Raw genomic sequence first — 18,389 nt, forward strand, 5'->3', positions numbered from 1 at the left:
GATTATGATTGAAATATGTTGGATTCAAGTTTTCTGAGTTTTCTTCTCTGTTTTTGGATGTGCAGCAGGGGGAGCATGGTCTGCTATTTTTAGCAGACCGAGCGCAACCCCTTTCCGAGCAAGACAACTGGTTATTGTCTTGGCCTCGCTCGGTCTGCTATTTTTAGCAGACCGAGCGCATCCTCTGTTGATCAGAACAGTGGGATGCATGGATTGGAGGCGCCCGGTCTGCTGTTTTTAGCAGACCGAGCGCACCCCCTTTTTAAAATTTTTTTTTTGATTTGTTTTTATTCTTGGATCTTGTATGCTTAATTGTTATTTAATCCGAGATTAGTTGTTTAGAACCGAGGTCTCACACAAGACGTTGTCAAATTCAAGTCCACTCCATGACCCTACTGTAAATCACGAATTTCATGCCTTACACCACCTATTTGGCTTCTGCACGAAACACGTAGCTCTTTCTTTAGATGTGATGTGATGCATGTCACATCTAATTTGGATAAAAGATGAATTTATTATGATTTTTTTACCGTAGCTGGTCATTGTAAAAGTAAATCTGTCCACTTTTTGGTATTTGCATATTTTGAATATCTTGATGAAGTTTTTGGAATTTTTTGTCTTCTACAAAGTTGAAGATGCCTCAATTGAGACTATGGTTCGAATTCATGCATAATTCAAATTTCAAAGCACAAGTATAAATATAGATTTGTTTTGGGTAAAATGTATGTGCGATAGATAGCCAATTACATTAAAACTCCCTCAAAAGCTAATAAATTTTCAACAGTTGAATTCAGACAAGGCTGAAACAAAATTTATATATTACTATCATGGGGAGCTTCATGGAAAAAACAAAAACAAAAGAGGAAACAAAATCATAAGATTGAGAATGAAGTTTTATTTCATAAAACAAGAATCATTGATCAGATAATTGTAGTCTTTTTTTTTATATCGTCACAGAACATCCGAACAGGCTATCCTCACCTCAATGACCCAAAAACCCGACAAATAAACAAAATCGAAGATAGAAAACTTCAAATATTTAACATCATATCAAGTATGTGAGTGCATTGAACGAGTATGTGAGTGGAAATAGGCTCAGAAGGATCCATTGGTTTCTATAATCAGAGGGAAAATCACCCTCAGAAAATAGGTAGTTTTTAAACATCATAGCCTTCCACTCAGCCACTTTCACAAATTGGTAGAATTCTCAAATGAATATTGTCGAGAAAATCAGCAAAACTACAACAAACATAGAACTTGATGGTTGCTCAGAACTCGGATAAACAATCATGAACAAGTTACAAATGTCCAGACATAATTGAAATAGTTCATCACTGCAGAATGAAAGAAGAATAAAACAGTAAATTATCATAAAACTATATATTTGAAGATGCATCATTCAGCAACCTATCATTTGCAGATCCATAGACAAATGGAAATTCATAAATCCAAAATGTTCTCAGAGAAATTCCTAAAGAGGAACTAGGCAGACAATCAACACAGCATCAGATTCTAACCGCCCGTCTGCTATTTCTCATCATTGAATATTGTTGGGATTCATAGAATTATTCGAGGAACAAGAATGCACTAAAATTCAACTCAGATTGAGTTGAACTGTGCATCATCTTCATAAATTACTCATTCAAGATTAAAAAAAAAATTCAAACTCTTTTCCTTAATTCAACCTTCCAGGCTTTGATCAGATTGTAAAGAATTACTAAATCCAAAAGGCAAAAACTTAGTATTTGATACAGAATTTAAAAAAACAAATAGACCTATTGGAGATTCAGATAAAACCAAAACCATTCAAACAGATAAAACAATCGTGTATTTGAAATCCAAAATCATTGACAATCCAAACAAAATATTAAAACTTTTTTTGAAGAGACAACTGAAGGCATCATATAATAATCGGAGTTGAGTTGAGTCTACATCATCTTTCAGTGCGTAGGATAAGAAATATTACATCATTTGCCTTCCAATCCAACAATAAAATTAAAGTAAATGAATCCTCGTTTCCTTGTATGCGCTTTAAAATTCATTGTTAACAGCTAATAGCAAACCAACTAGTAGCAGAACGATTTCAAGCACGGAAAACCATCGTGAAAAATCAACAAGGCAACTAACATTCACAAATAAACCGCATAAAACAGCACCCAAAAAAAAATCGCCCGTCGTGTCATTCTTCCTTTCACCCCAAAAGAAAATATTTTGGCAAAAACGAAGAAATTTGATGCAGCTGTTATACATTACAATGGGAACATGAAACCGTGGCTAGATACAATTCATATTGGACAAGATATATAAAACACGACCATCCTTACATGTGCGGTTGCAAACTAATTGAATGATTTGACAAGAAGATTAATCAACTTGAACATATACCAAAATATAGAGGGGATTTGTCCATATCCAAAATATATGAGTGCATTCGAAGTAGATGTACCATTCCAGTGGTTCAGATTTTCGTTTTCCAACTTCCGAAAACACAAGAAACATAACATAATAAGGGATAAAACTCAATTACGTCCTCAAAGTTTCCTTATTTTCCCAAAAATATACTAACACTTTATTCGTTCCTAATTATGTCCCTTATTTAACAAATAGTTTCCTTAATATGTCCCTCAAACTAAAAATTGCCTATAATACCCTTATTCTAACAAATAGAATTAATATTTCATTTGGGCTCAAAAATGGTATCAAAGCCTAGGTTATTTTATTCAGACTTTATATTATTAATTAATTCATACTTTTCTTTGTTGAGGAGAAGATTTTTACAAAAATATGACTTCAAACGAAGGTTTGAATCAAGAGGATTTTATAAAATCCTATAAACAAGTTAATCTATTTAGAATAGATTATTTACAACAGGTAGTGATTAATACTCTAAATTTTGAAGAATGATTTCTAACTCTCAATTTTTAGAAATCACCCCAGATTCCTCTAAACTCTCCAGAGATCTTAGAGAAATTCAAAAGACGGTACAATATTACAACAATCAGTTGTATGAGATACCTCGGAAAATGGAAGAAATCCTTAAGAAACAAGAAGAAATTCTTGGAACTCTAAAGGATCTTGAAACGAAGGTTAAAAATCTAGAACACACCTCTGGTTCTAGAAAAGGAAATACAGGAGGAAGGTTACCACTCTCATTTGGTACCGAACCTCTGTTACATCAAAAAGGTAAAACCAAAATGGTTTAAAAACCTTTAACTGATGATGAAAGGATGATTAATCTTATAAAATCAGTATCAAAGAACAACAATATTTGATGACTACTTTAGAAAGATTAAATCTCAAGGATCTACAAGACCTTGCGGATTCTTTTGCGAATCTCAAAGTAGTAGATCTTAAAATGAATTCCCCTGAAGGTGAACAACCCATAGGGAATCCCCCAAGATATGTGGTTAAAACAGAAGAACCACATAGTGAGTTTCAGGTTGGAGAAAATTCACATCCAGCAGGAACCAGATCAAGAAGGAGCAAAATCCCACTCCATCAAACTCCTTACGGAAAGACGGTGTTAGACCCAATACATCCTTACCGGGTTATGTTAAACCTTGATGTTTTGGACTTCAAAAACAGAGAAGATCTTATAGATGATTGGATGTCAGCTATGAGAATTGTAGCAGGAACATTAGATCTCAATAAAGATGGATTCATTAAACTTCTAAAAATGAGTCTAATGAGATCTGTCAAGATTTCTTGGGAGATGACTATGCCAGATACGAAGGAATCAATCTTAGCAGGAGAATCCCTCAGCGAGATTGGAGAAAGAATGGCCACCCTATTTAAAGCACAATTCATAGGGGTAGACTATTTCAATAATCAAGATACAGAGAAAAAGAGAAGATATACTCAATCTCTGTATAGCCTCGAGTTACATGATATCTGTTTAGTTGATGCATACATTATGTTATTCACTAAATACAGATGGAATTCAGGAGTCGAATAAAATGTAGCTATTCAGCTATTTTTCGCAAAAATGTCAAACCCCTGGAGAGAAATGCTGATTAAAGAATACGTTCCAGGTCATCTTGATACTTTGGCAAGACGCGCGTCCTTTTTAAAAGGAAAATTGGCAGAATGGTGCCATATGGCAGCATTACAAAAAAACTACAAGAAAATAAGGGGTATAAATAAGCGTACACCTTTGTGTTGTAGAGAAAATGATCTTCCAACGATCATTGGAAACAGATCACAGAGATTTAAAAGGAAAAAATTCAGAAATAATCCCTATAATAAAAGGATGAAGAGTTCTTGGAAACCAAGAACATTTTGGTCCAAATAAAAGGCCAGATCCTATAGATCGGGTAGAAGAAGTGGACCTACAAGAACATCCCCAGCAATAGGAGCATCACAAAGCAGGGAAAGAACACCATCAAGAAGAACTTTCAGAAGAACTCATACAAGAGCAAGTGAAAGTTTCAAAGATTGCAACTGCTGGAGATGTGGAGCAAGAGGACATATATCTACAAATTGTCCAGAAAACGAGAAAAGAGGAGTTAAACTCTTTGAAGAAACACCAGATATGGATGATGCAGTCTTCTTTCAAGATCTAGTCCAAGTATATCAATTTGAGGATATCCCCTCAGATGAAAGCATATATGAAGAAGAGATACTGTTTAGTCAAGAAGTTTCTGAGGATGAATCAGAATCATAATCAGAATCAGAGTAAAGAGGAAGTGTTTCGGCATGAGACACATGAAAGTTTGACTGGGTTCTTTAGTCAAACCACGATATCTCATAATATGGTCCAGAGAATTATGAGAGAAAATCCAACGTTACAAAAGTACCAAGGATTTTCGGCAGGACAAGTTGAAAGAGTCTTAGGTAACCTAGGACTAAGACAAAGAAGACATAATTTGATTTATAAGGTATCCAGAAGGGAAATGGCAATCCCTATGGAATTAACCAGTAATAAAATTGAGATGCAGTTAATTCCCTTTGAAGAAATTCGTGAGGAATTACAAAAATTAAAAGCAGAAGTGGCAAAGACAATGTCTTGGATTCATATTGGAGCAATCCAGATTATGATCAAAGCTACTTTTAAAGAAGGAATAGATTCATCCATAGATATCGTAGTATGCGATAAAAGAATGGGGAATATACAAGATGCGGTTCTAGGAACTATCTCGGGAAATTTGTGTGCAGGAAAAATTGTGGGAGTTATTTATCCAAGAATAGCCTACAATTTAGCTGATAGAGATTTTAGTCGAGCCTTGATGTTGCATCAAAATTTCAAGGAAAAAAGACTAATGAAGGAAGGTAATAGACCATACTCTATTACATATCAAATTTCATACGCTCTTTCTAATACTCACCATTCTGAATTATTTATTAGAAATGAGTTCATTGAAATTCCAGAGATCTTTGGGAAAGTTGCTCAAGCAATATACCCGGAAAGAATCGAGTTTCCTTTAATTCAGGAAACAGACATTCAAATTCAAGACAGACCGGTTCTATACAGAAACCTAAAAATAGAACCCCGAAGGTTATCTTTCCAAGGAGACCGAATGACAAGCAAAAGATGGGACAAATCTCCTATTCAAGAAATTCCACCAGAGGAAAAAGAGTTTTCTATAATAGGAAAACTGAGATCTCCAGAAGGATGGAAAAAAGTAAAAATAGTATTCAAAATTACAAGTCATCGGAACCAGTTCTCTTGTAACTCGATTTAATATTTGGAACAACATGAAAAAGGAACTTACCAAGGAGTGATAAATGTGGGAGAATTGGAAGTTCAAATCAGTGGAATTCCAGGAAAAGAAGTGGATCATCTCATTCTTGGCCTAGAATTTCTAGAGGACCATAAACCATGAAAACGCCTTGAAAAAGGAATAGAGTTCATGGCAAAAGAAAAGACTTGGAGGATTCAATAAGAATTCTACGAGATGGAAAATCAAGAGAAGTGGATAAGGGACAATCCCTTAATCAGATTTGAAAACCCTGTATACAAACAGAGGAAGAAGCAGCTGTTGAAATTAGTAAGTCATGAACATGATTTACTAGAACGCATTGAAGAGGTAGAAAGATGCAACCATACTCTACCTTCTGCAGCTTTAGGAAGACTAAAGGTTAATTGTCTTAATCGGATTACTGAGTTACAACAGAGTCTGTTAAAAATGGCAGGGCCATTTAGTAATCCCTTTAAAAAATTACGACAATTTCTTTCTCCATATACGTTCCGATAGGGATGTTGTATGAACAATATAAGGCTGAATACTTTGCAGCTTATATTGATTCAGGAGCAGGAATTTGTACAGCAAAAAGAGGAGTCTTCCCTGAATAGTGTGAAGAAGAATTGCCAAAAATTGCTGGACGAGATTTCTCTCGAAGAATTTTAATTCTTTGCAAAGGAATAAAACAAGCAGAAATCCTGATGGGAGGAGCAGGTCAAACACCTTGGTACAAGGTAAAGACACCACCAATCTATTTCCATGATACATGAGGTGATATCCTGTTAGGAAACAACTTCTTACAAATGTTTAAGAAGTACACACAAGACAATGAGTCAAGGAGACTTATGTTCACCACAATTTGTGATCATAAAATTATCGTGCAACGACTCAAGGTTGTTTTTTATAGACAATTGCCGATAACATTTTGCAGTCAGCGTGGTGATAAAGGACAACTTTTTCACCCAAATATGAAATATCCAAGAAGGTTTGGAGAAATCATGTTAAATTTAACAACATAATAAGAACTCCAAACAGAAGATATGGAGCTTCTCAAGGTAACTCTAAATCACAAAGATATAGAGTTAGAAAATAAAGTATCCCTTGAAGATGTCAAGAAGAGACTCAAAGAAAGTTATATCGAACATCCTTAGGCTTGGTGGGATAGAAATCAACTCAAAGCCAGCCTTACTTTAAAGGAAGTCAAGGAGTATGATTTTGTCAGATATAAGGCTATCCCGATGAACATAACAGATCAAAGGGATATGAGAATAATTATCAAGAAACATTTGGACCTTGGTCTAATCAAAGAAGGAGTTTCACCATATAGCAGCCCAGGTTTTCTGGTCAAAAATCATGGTGAAATAAAAAGAGGGAAACCCAGGTTAGTTATTAACCACCAAGGTATTAATAAATCCTGGAGTTTGATGGGTACTTCATACCCAGTAGAGAACATCTAATTAGTTGTGTACGTAATGCTAGAGTGTTCTCAAAATTTGATTGTAAGTCAAGAAGGCAATAAGAAATTCACAGCCTTCTCTACTCCACAAGGACACTATATTTGGGAAGTTATGTCTATGGGTTTGGCTAATGCTCCCCAGATATTTCAAAGAAAGATGGATAACCTTTTTAAAGATTATTTCAACTTTATGTTTGTTTATATTGATGATATTCTTATAGCATCAAAAAACATAGACGAACATGTTAAACATTTAGAGATTTTTTCTAAAATTTGTAAACAAGAAGGTTTGGTTTTATCTGAAAATAAAGCAGTCATAGCAACAAGGAAAATTAAATTCCTTGGTATTGAGATTGATGAAACTGGAATAATTCTGCAACCCCATATTGTGGAAAAGGTAAAGAATTTTCCAGATAAATTCAAAGATGTAAAACAACTCCAGATTTTTCTTGGAGTAGTTAATTTTGCAGGGATGTTCATTAACAATCTAGCAATGTATATAAAGGTGTTCAGTCCTTTGTTAAAAAAGGATGCTAGATTTATATGGACTGATGATCATACTAAAGGGGTAAACCAATTAAAAGAGATATGTAAGAATCTCACAAAAATGGCTATACCCGTAGATGAAGATGATCTGGTGTTATTCACGGATGCCAGTGACGAATGGTGGGCAGCGGTCCTTACCAAGATCACCCCAGATGGAGAAATACCATGCAGATACTGTAGCGGTCTTTTTTCAGAATCAGAGGCCATCAGATGGCATATCAACGAGAAGGAATTTTATGCAGTTAAAAGGGCTTTCGAAAAATGACCATTATTTTTACTTGCTAAAAAATTCACGCTCAAGGTTGATAACACCCAGGTAAAAGCTTTCCTAAAAAATAAGATTGAATCTAAACCGGAGAAAGCTAGATTATTAAGATGGCAAGCTTTATGTCAAAATTATATTTTTGATATTATTATTATTAAATCTCATGAAAACATTCTTGCAGATTTCCTAACAAGAGATGGAAGGAAGTGACGTGGATTCCATCATGAAAATGCAGAGGCATCTCAGGGAACACCTTGGGTTGCTTCAAACCGAGTTCAACCAGCTTGTCATAATTGCCGATATGGCGGGCAGGTTACAACAAGCTGATCGGATCAAAGTATCCAATCGAATCACAGGATGTATTCAAGCTCAAACTCAACTATGGGCTGCTATTCAAGGGCCAATTATGCGCGCCATAGAAAAACCACTGGTTTCTCTGAAACAAAAAATGTTAAAATCATTGGTTTTACAAAAACAATAAAAACAGCCACCGGTTGTAAAACAAGATATTGAGGATTCCAATACTCAAGAAACAAGCGCTAATCTATCATCAGCCTTTGATGATCTAGATAAAGCAAGAATTGATGAAGATAACTCATCAAGTCAACCCTCCGCCTCTGGGGTAAAAGAGGAAGAGATCAATCTTAGGCCCAACACTGACAAGGGCAAATCTAAGATTGATACTAACCCAGCTGTCATTTCTCCATTTCAGGTTTATCAACAAAGATGAGAGAAATTGAGTACGAGAAGTGAAATCAACCCAATCACTTGCAAGGTTGATGTTGCAGGAATATATCCAAGGGTTTGGCTAAAAAACAATGTCAATCCTAAGGATGTAAAGCTATGGTATGAATTTGGGGCTTTAGCCTCAGTTTATACAACTTCACCAGTCTTCCAGGAAATATCTCAGCTACCAAAATGAATTCAGGAAGCAATCCAAGAAACATGGGCAAATAATGATCATTTGTCCAGAGGAGATGTACTCGAACTATACTTCTTTAGTGCAGCTCCAGAACCAACAGGGAAAGGATCACACGAGCCTTTTTCATTTCATCAAGCTAAGGAAACCGGACATGAATAATCAAAGATTTATCAAGGATCCTATATCTGAAGAAATACTATTGGTGTCCACTTTTGGAGAAAATGAAATCTCAACCAGAAGGGCATGGGGTATTTGGGTTTGTCTCACCGAGATGGACAAGGTCAAGTTTGCATTCAAATTTTATCAAAATTCTGTGAACGGATCATTCCTGTTAAACACAATGACAGGAAAAACTACGGCTATTGCGGAAGAACTCTTCGAAAAGAAGAGGAACTTTTTGTGGAACAACAAGCTGCCGGGGAGTAAAAAAACTCGCCGAAACTTTTGTAGCATGGCTCATATTGGAAGATGGTCAGAGAATATCTGCCCAGAGTGTCCAAACCAAAAGGAGCCAGAGTTCGGAAAAACCTTCAAACCCCGAACGGATCGAAAGGATTTTTTCGAGACAAGCAAGGGTGGACAGGGACCACCAAAACCACGTTTTCCCAGGGGCCCACTGCAAAAGCAAAAGATGCTCCGACAGCAATAAAGAAGGCATGTGAGGAGAATAAATCCAAAAGGATAAGTCAAGCATGTGACTCCTCCACTGGTAAAAGATGCCATCGGGTATGTGACTCGCCCACTAGCAAAAGATGCCATCAATAATGGCATAAATAATTCAAGACAGCTGTAAGATTCCCTGAAGTTTCTCGTTGAAACGCGTGGAGCTTCAGCTATAAATACAGGCATTTGAGGAAACTGAATGCATCGATCATTCCCTTCAGTTTTCTTACAAATAAAACATTGTAATATTTCTCTTTCTAAGTTTGTATTAAGTTTTACTTTTATGTATTTCAAGAACAAGGCTACTATGAGTAGCTAAACTAGTTATCTCCTCCTCTTCAAAGGAGGTTGATTTATGTAATAATATATTATCTGAATAAATTTCCTAAGTCATTTGTTCATCCATGCTCATATTTTATAATTAATTTTATGTATCATACTCCTTAAGATAGAAAACGAATTAAGGCTGTGCTGGTTATCGTTGAAGGAGCTTGTGCAGAAACCATCTGTTGCGACTGTGTGGTTGATGTGTGAGGAGTACCTCGTAAAACTCAGCAGGTATGACCCGACGACACTTTGGTCAAAGAAGTATTTAATTTTAATTAATCTTAAGCAAGCATGATGGGCATATGCACTTTTTTAATTAAATAAGAAAATAAAGGGTAGAATGGACATTATTTAGTTTTAAGGACAAATTCAAGAAACTATTTAATGAATCAAGGATATATTTGGAACATGAAAAGTGAAAGGGATATAATACGGAAAATGAAAAAGATACAGGGACATATTTAGGAATTATCCCACATAATAACGTTAACTATAACACATAAAACTCCAGAGATTAATTTGAACGTGTAGCAGTTCCTTCTCTCAAATTTCCCCAACACAACATCAGCTATCTCCAAAATCAGCTGCGGCCAATACCATACCCTTTGCAAGGAGGGCAATCTTCACTTTTCAAGTAGTCATCATCACAGGGCAAAAGTGTAATCTCATCGTCATCGTAAGAAAATAAACAAAAACAGCTTCTGATAATACCTTTTACCTTGGTGATACAAATATGTTCCTTGTTTGCAATAGCATGTTTAGAAGGCACTCTAAAATTCTCGACTTAGAGGGTGTTTGGCTAAGCTTATTAAAAAGAGCTTATAAGCTCCTAGAGTTTAAAAGCTGTTTTACGAGCTTATAAGCCGTTAGAACTTATTTTAAAATATGCCGTTAAAGTGTTTGGATAAACTTATTTTAAACAACTTGAAGATATTGATATGTTTTGTACTATAAGATATTTTTATTGTCAAAATTACAAAAAAGGGTATGGGTATAATTCTATGAAAATAATGTTTCGAGTTATACATATACGAAAATAGTTTTAAAATAAACATATATTAAAAAATAAAATTGTTTAAATATTTTACTTTAGAAAAATTAATGTGATTTGTATTTTTTTAAAATAATATTTAATATTTAATGGGTGGATATAACGGAGATTTATGAAAATATTTAAGGAGATTTCGTTAAGCTTTTTTTAAAAAAAATTACCAAACAAAATTTCGAACCTTAAAATCTATAAAATAGAAGTTGTTTGAAAGAGCTTTTACATAAGATCATTTGAAAATTAAGGAGGTAAACATAGTGTCTAAGATGGTACCTTGATCTCACAAAACAGGGCCTTATTTTCGCTACACCGCGAAAGAACAACACCTCGAAATGTGGGGCACTCCTCACTACCGTCCTCCTGGGCCCTGAAAGTCAATCCAAAATATCCAGGCCTAGAACAGTTGATCTTTCAAACCTTCAAAAGCTTGAAACTCCGACTCTGTAACAATTAAATGAAGAACAAAATGTAAAAAATAAAAATAAAAGGATTAGCAGAGCTGTTAATACAATAAATAGTTTGTCCAACCGTGTTGTCATTGTAAAATTTCAAAGCTAATTCCGACATATATCTCAGATGAACACGTTTATCTGCATTCACAAATGTGACTCCTCCACCACACACGGGTGTATGGATTCCCAGTCTCTTTAGCCTTGCAAAAATCATACATCTGCCGAAGAGATAAACAAAAGTTTAGTTTCTTTGGCATACATTAACATGGGACTAGAAAGGAACAGATTCATACTCCACGGAATGATGACAACTCCATTACATCTGTAGACACCGTTAAAATACGGGGCTTTCTAGCACTGCCCGTTATTAACACCGAATCAGAAGAAAATACAATACAACTGAGAAATCCTAACCCAACCTCAATCGTTTTTTTGTTAAGAAAATACTAATCCTCAATTTAATCTTCCAAACGCAAATGCATAAGGTACTTCAAATGCCGATTAATACGATATCAAATCCAAAACAATGTGTAGCAAACGGTTATCAACATTTTTATAGTTTAATTAATTAATTAATCTACCAACAAAATAAGAAGAAATCTAAACAACACGGAGAAGGAAACGAGGGAATACATTATATTATTTCGCAATTTGGAGAGGATACGAGCCACGGAAGGCCGGAGATTCCTATTTTTTTCCTTTCGTGTTCCGGAGACGATATAAACCTGAGAATTCCTCATTTTTCTTCCTTTGGTTATCTGAGAATTCCTCATTTTTTTTTCCTTTGGTTACCTTATAATTCCTCTCTTTTTTTTCTTTAGTTTTTTGGAGAGGAAAACGGCGGAGGATGAAAAATAGTGGAGGCGGCGTTTTCCGCCTAGATATGAAGTAGGTTAAGGAAAATGCAGAAGAATACCTATTCAGAAAATCAAATTGAGTTTTTTTTTTTAAAAAAAAAACATGGCATTCCCTTAATTTTTTTTTTGACAGAATCTTGCAATATTATTAAAATTATGAGAGATCATTCAATACAAGATTAACTAACCAAGAAGGTAAATTTTCATGTTCCCAACTACAAGGGGAAGAGGAAACAAGAGCAAATAAAGCAAGTCCATGTGCAGCTAGATTCGCCGTTCGTGTAACATGACTTAGATTAAGGCCCGAAATACCATCCAGACAACAGCGAATATTCATTGCAATATTTCCAGTGTAGCTAACATCCTCTGCTGGGTTGGTGACTGCTTGCACCGCCAGAAGAGAATCAGTCACGATTTCATGAATATTCATTCCTCGTTCTTGCACCAATCGGAGTCCTTCACGGACAGCTACTAAATCCCCAAAGACTTTTGATGGAGGTTTCAAGATTCTGTTGGCAAATGCTAACAAGGCTTGTCCTTCATGGTTTCTCACAAGCCCACCAATAGAAAAATCACCAGTAGCCTCATTAATCTGAACATTCACATCTAATTTCAATTTGTTAAGACCTGGTTGTTTCCATTTTGGACTAGGAACTCTTACGTTTTGCACGACACTCAGATTTAAAGCTGCTCTTGCCTCATTGAATTCATGCAGCAATATGTCACTCCATTCTATATCAAATCGAGCAGGTAGCTTATCTTTAACATGGATAATTCTGAGTCTTTCTTGCCATACGGCCCACACTCGCATCACAAAGCTTTCCAATTCTGAATTTAAGAAAGCTGCCTTCATCCACAGAAAAATATCAATAAGCTCCAGTGAAGTGGCCTGCTTCAGAATTGATTTGAACAACGAGTTCTTCCAGCACTGCTTAACCATGGGACAGAAGAACAGTGCATGACAGGTGGAATCAAAACCATATTGACATAAAGGACATAAACCTGTTACTGGTACATGATGCACCATCAAGTTAGATTGCGTCGTAATAATATTCAACATAGCTCGCCACCAAAATATACGGACTTTTGGAGGCACCGACATAGACCATAAGAACTTCCACCAACCTTTCGAATGTAAATGTGAGCTGTTTTCAGAGGAATCATAGAATCCAATTTCTAGTTTATATCCATCTTTAACTGAATAATGTCCATTTGGATCAAGATACCAATATCTCGAGTCCTCATTCAAAGACAAAGAGATAGGGATTGCCAAGATATTCTGAACAATGTAATTTGGCAATATAGAATTTAACAAATTTGCATTCCAAGATCCATCTAAAATAAAAGAGTTAACAGATTCAAAGCCTTGCTGAATACCTTGTGGCTGATTCAAAGAATAAATGCCCGGAATCTAGTGATCTTGAAATGTTGCTATTTTTTCCCCATTACAGACTCGCCATCGAAGCCCTTTGTGCAAGAGTTTTCTGCTCCATAATAAAGAATGCCATATATACGAAGGATTGCACCCCAAAGAAGCTTGCATTATATCTTGATGTTTGAAGTATCTTGCCTTGAGGACCCGAGCTACAACAGAGTTTGGATTTTTGATAATCCTCCAAAGTTGTTTCGCCAGGAGTGCCTTATTAAAAACTTCTAGGTGTCTAAAACCAAGACCCCCCATACATTTAGGAAAACATAAGGACTTCCACGATTTCCAATGAAGACGTCTCCTCCCATCATGCATTCCCCACCAAAAATTTGCACACTCCTTCTCGATAGCCTCACAAACAGCTTTCGGAATATGAAAACATGACATAGCATATGTAGGGATGGATTGGAGGACTGAATTTATTAATGTTTCTTTTCCTCCAGCCGAAAAGGTTTTATTCTCCCAACCCTTTATTCTTTTAACCACACGCTCAATAAGATAACGGAATTGAAGTGTCTTACTCCGTATAGAGAATGTCGGTAATCCCAAATAAATCTCATGTTCCTGAGAAGAGGAAATAGTGAGCTATGATTTGATCAAATTAACTGTTGTAACATCAGTGTTTGGGCTAAAAGATAAGGAAGATTTCTGAAAATTAATGAGCTGCCCCGATGCCTTTTCATATAACCTCAAGCAATTTCGAATACCATGACATTCCTCTAGAGTGGCCTTAAAGAAAATAAGGCTATCATCAGCAAACAAAAGATGAGAGATTGGAGGGCAAGATGTAGCAAGACGGACACCTGAGATCAATTTCCTCGCTTCAAAAGAACTGAAAATGGAGGATAATCCTTGAGCACACAAGACAAATAGGAATGGAGACAGGGGGTCACCTTGACGCGATCCTCTACTAGGATTCACCTTTCCTATAATCTCGCCATTAAGCCGAAAAGAATAATTAACAGAGCGAACACACCTCATAACTTTTTCCACCCAAGAATGAGCAAAGCCGAGTTTCCCCGTAATATTTTCCAAAAAATTCCATTCAATCCGATCATATGCCTTACTCATGTCAAGATTTAAGGCTGCAAATCCTTTTTTCCCCGTCTTCCTACTTCGAATCCAATGCAATGCCTCGAACCCCAGTAAAATATTATCAATAATCAAGCGGCCTGGGACAAAAGCGCTCTGAAAATCATCAATAGAAAAGTTCATAAAAGGACGAAGTCTATTTGTCAGAGCTCTAGAAACAATTTTTTTAACACACATTTCAAAGGCTAATCGGCCTGAACTCCTTGATAGTCATCGGATTTTTATTTTTCGGGATCAGAGTTACAATGGTGTCATTCCAGTCAGAGAGTTGCACACCGTCATTTAGAATTCTCAAGACAGCTGACGTGACCTCTTTACCAATGATCTGCCAATATTTCTGAAAGAAGAATGTGGACATGCCATCTGGTCCTGGAGCTTTATCAGGGTGCATATCAAATAAAGCTTTTTTGACTTCATCAGACGAAAACTGAGCACACAGTTGCTGGTTCATCTCCGCATCAATTTTTGACTCAATATGTTCAGTCACATATTGAAGATCCTGTTCCGAAGGATTATTGGATAAGAAAAGATCAGAGAAGTAACTCACCACAATATCAGCCATACTACTCTTATCAGAACACCAGTCACCATGAGAAGATACCAACCCATTGATTAAATGTTGTACCCTCCTACTTGATGCACAAGCATGGAAGTACTTTGAGTTTCTGTCTCCATGAGCCAACCAAGAAACCCTACTCCTCTGCTTCCAATAAATCTCTTCTTTAGTGGAAAGAGTTTCGATATTTTTTTCTAGCCTCTGAATAAGATCTGCCGAATTATGCCAGCACTCATGATTTTTCAAACGGTTCAGTTTGTCTCTACAAATCCTTAGCTTCCTCGGGATACATCTAAATCTGCCCCCTGCCCAAACCAGCAGTGCTTCTTTACAATGAGAAATGCGTTCAGAAAGTCCCATTGAATCATCATGCAAGCACCACCCCTCTGATATTACATCTGGACAGTCAGCTTCTGAAGCCCAATGAGTTTCAAACTTGAAAGTAGAGGCATAAGAGAAAGCTTGAGGTGCTGTCTGACCCAATGCTAAAAGGATGGGACGATGATCAGAGTGGAAAAATTCCAGAGATTGAGCATGTGCTACTGGGTATAACACTCTCCATGCAAAGGTTCCAACATAATGATCAAGAAGCTCAAATATAAGGTCATTACCAGAACGCCTATTTACCCAGGTAAAGAGCTCACCACTTCCGTGCAAATCTTGTAGTGAACATGCATCAAGTGTATCCCTAAACAGTTGCATTTGATTGAGGGGTCTCAATAAACCACCTACTTTCTCCCGATCCTAACAAATCTCATTAAAATCACCTCCAACTAGCCACGGAACCCCTCTAAATTCCGGAAGACTATGCAGCCTACATAGAAGATCCCACGAGAAATGTCTTTTGTTAGAATTTGGGTCCCCATAGAAACCTGTAAATCTCCAAAAATTTTCCTGAGTGATTGATAGAGCAATCAATATGTCCAATGGAATAAGAGTGAATTTTGACATCTAGCGGATCTTTCCAAAACAGTAATAGGCCTCCACTTCGCCCAACACAGTTGACAATAAACATACCAGAGAAACCAAGAATATATTTCCACCGTTGACATTGAAAGTCCCTCATTTTAGATTCAGAGAGAAAAAGAAGGGACGGGTCCTTTTCAGCGACAAGGCGCTTAAGTTCTCGTAATGCTCGTTGGTTCCCAAGCCCTCGAGCATTCCACACTATGCAACTTATTGTGGTCGGCAGGGCTGCATCACAGCCTCCGCCGAAGTAAAACCAGCATCAACCTCAGCTTCCAACACAAAACGAGGTTTTTTGGACACAGAAGGTGTGAATTCAGAACTCGTCATAAGTCTTGGATTAGAGTTGTCTTGAGTTGGTATTGGCCGCTTCCCCAGCTTGAAGTCATGATCATCACTTGTGCTCTCCAATGTAATATTTTTTTTCATCTCTAGATATTCTCTGCCACCTCTTTAGAGTGTTGTGATGTTTTGCCTTCAAACTCCTCTCCCTATCAGAAATCTGCATTATCATCATAGGACTTGGATCCTCGTCTGGTGGAATCATATCCTCCGAATGATTTTCCCCGATTATCATCAAATTATCCTCAGAGACACTTTTATCTCTTGTTGATTCCGTTTCTGCCTTTTTCGTGGTTAACAGTTCAATCGCCATAACCTCATTGATTCCTTCCTCCCCTGAAGATTGCTTAAGATTGACCACACTTTTGATGGTACTAATGGACTTTGAAAAAATATTAGATTTGCGATCCCCTGAATCAAAAGTAGCCCTCAGCCACGGTCCATATCTCTGTTCCGAATCCACCCCCTCTTTAACTTCACAATCTCTTTTACCATGACCAAGTATCCCACAATGAAAGCAAAAATTTGGTAACTTTTCATAAATAAGAATGATGCATACCTCTTCCGATGAATTCTCTGGTTGAACCATTATTCCTTGCTGTAATGGTTGGGTAATATCTAGTGAGACCCTTATCCTAGCATACCGTCCCACACATTTCCCATCCTCCTCTGCTTCTATCTCAAGAATGTTACCTATTTTTGAACCAATATTCCGAAGGATCTTCTCATGCATAAAAGCAATAGGCACGTTGTGACACTGCACCCATATAGGAATTTTATCAAATACCAAATTTGTATGATTTTGAAGCCCGGTTGGTACCTTGAACACTACCATATCTTTGAAAAATGTCCACGGTCCATCCAGAAGCGCATGTTGGCGATCAACTTCAGAAGCGAAATCTAGCAGAAATATGTTTTCTCCAATGGCTTCAATGTTCACTAATTTTTTTTCTTGGAGTATCTTCGACATCTGCACCTTGAAAGCTTCCCTATTGACTGCTTTTGAAGAAAACACCTTCCCCACCAAGCAAGAAGCTATCCTCTGTTGTCCCGTAGAAACTAAATCTACAGGTATTATAACTGGTTCTAAGCTATTATTAGGACAAAGCTTCAGAGAGCTAACTCTTTTGGCAATTTCCTCAGGATCCATTTTGAAGTAAGACACCCTGAATTAGATCAGGAGAAACCCTATCCAAAGATAGGAAAGCAGCTCACATCGAAACCCTAGAGAGAATCGAGAGAGAATTTTTATCACGAGGTATCTTAAATGGCATTCCCTTAATTAATAAATATAGAAAAATTGCTTTTTTTTATCAAATATAATGTCTGTGATTTTAGTATTCTATATTATCAAATTTTAGTTTTAGTACGTTATTTTTATTATTTTTGACAATCAATTTTTATGTAAATTGATTAAAATTGCCACAAATAAAAAATTACATGACTAAAATTAAAATTTAATAACATAGAGGTTGTTCAATTTTATTATATGAGTGAAGAAGTTACGTGATCTAAAAGACAAGTTGTTGTTACCCATTTCACCCGTGTGTATTAATCCGAGTTGTTTTCTTGAAGAAGTTGGCGGAGTGTGCAGTCTCGAATTTACATCTCTAATGGACAAGGGCGGAGGCAGGTACAAGGCCACCCGGGCTTTTAGCCCGGGTGGCCCAAAAATTTTAAATTTTTTTTATATGGCCCATATTTTTTAAAATGAATTTTAAGTGTTATTTTTTGGATTAATGTCATACTAGCCCAGGTAGCCCAATTAAAAAAATAAAGTAGCCCAC

The 18,389-nt window shown here is 36.4% G+C and overlaps 1 protein-coding gene, 1 long non-coding RNA gene and 3 other non-coding genes across 5 annotated transcripts; all 5 read right to left on the bottom strand.

The window, feature by feature from the left end:
• Positions 1 to 914: 914 nt before the first annotated feature.
• LOC140885558 (small nucleolar RNA Z155) lies at positions 915 to 988 on the bottom strand. The gene has a single exon (XR_012151002.1). It is a non-coding gene; the product is annotated as a small nucleolar RNA Z155 (small nucleolar RNA).
• Positions 989 to 1,087: 99 nt separating this feature from the next.
• On the bottom strand, positions 1,088 to 1,177 carry LOC140885983 (small nucleolar RNA R41). The gene has a single exon (XR_012151393.1). It is a non-coding gene; the product is annotated as a small nucleolar RNA R41 (small nucleolar RNA).
• A 716-nt stretch (positions 1,178 to 1,893) lies between these two features.
• Positions 1,894 to 1,979, bottom strand: LOC140885991 (small nucleolar RNA R16). The gene has a single exon (XR_012151401.1). It is a non-coding gene; the product is annotated as a small nucleolar RNA R16 (small nucleolar RNA).
• An 8,908-nt stretch (positions 1,980 to 10,887) lies between these two features.
• Positions 10,888 to 12,267, bottom strand: LOC140885334 (uncharacterized). Its single transcript, XR_012150875.1, has 4 exons — positions 11,994 to 12,267; positions 11,654 to 11,717; positions 11,437 to 11,578; positions 10,888 to 11,349 (listed from the first exon to the last, which is right to left on the bottom strand). It is a non-coding gene; the product is annotated as an uncharacterized lncRNA (long non-coding RNA).
• Positions 12,268 to 12,371: 104 nt separating this feature from the next.
• LOC140878327 (uncharacterized) lies at positions 12,372 to 16,590 on the bottom strand. The gene is made up of 5 exons (XM_073281930.1): positions 16,498 to 16,590; positions 16,062 to 16,188; positions 14,983 to 15,953; positions 14,354 to 14,834; positions 12,372 to 13,552 (listed from the first exon to the last, which is right to left on the bottom strand). The coding sequence occupies exons 1-5, from the start codon at positions 16,588 to 16,590 to the stop codon at positions 12,372 to 12,374; spliced, it is 2,853 nt and encodes a 950-aa protein (XP_073138031.1).
• Positions 16,591 to 18,389: the final 1,799 nt, after the last annotated feature.

The sequence above is a fragment of the Henckelia pumila genome, chromosome 2 (genome assembly GCF_033568475.1).
Source record: "Henckelia pumila isolate YLH828 chromosome 2, ASM3356847v2, whole genome shotgun sequence".
NCBI classification, from domain to species: Eukaryota; Viridiplantae; Streptophyta; class Magnoliopsida; order Lamiales; family Gesneriaceae; genus Henckelia; species Henckelia pumila.

Bases quoted from the DNA above. Each gene is read 5' to 3' on its own strand.
- LOC140878327 (XM_073281930.1), bottom strand. From the start codon at position 16,590: ATGACGAGTTCTGAATTCACACCTTCTGTGTCCAAAAAACCTCGTTTT. The intron at 16,189-16,497 runs GTGATGCAGCCC...TCAATCACTCAG, and splicing joins GTTTTACTTCGGCGGAGGCT to GAAAATTTTTGGAGATTTAC. The intron at 13,553-14,353 runs GTATTCGAAATT...CTTTTATTTTAG, and splicing joins CACTCTAGAGGAATGTCATG to ATGGATCTTGGAATGCAAAT.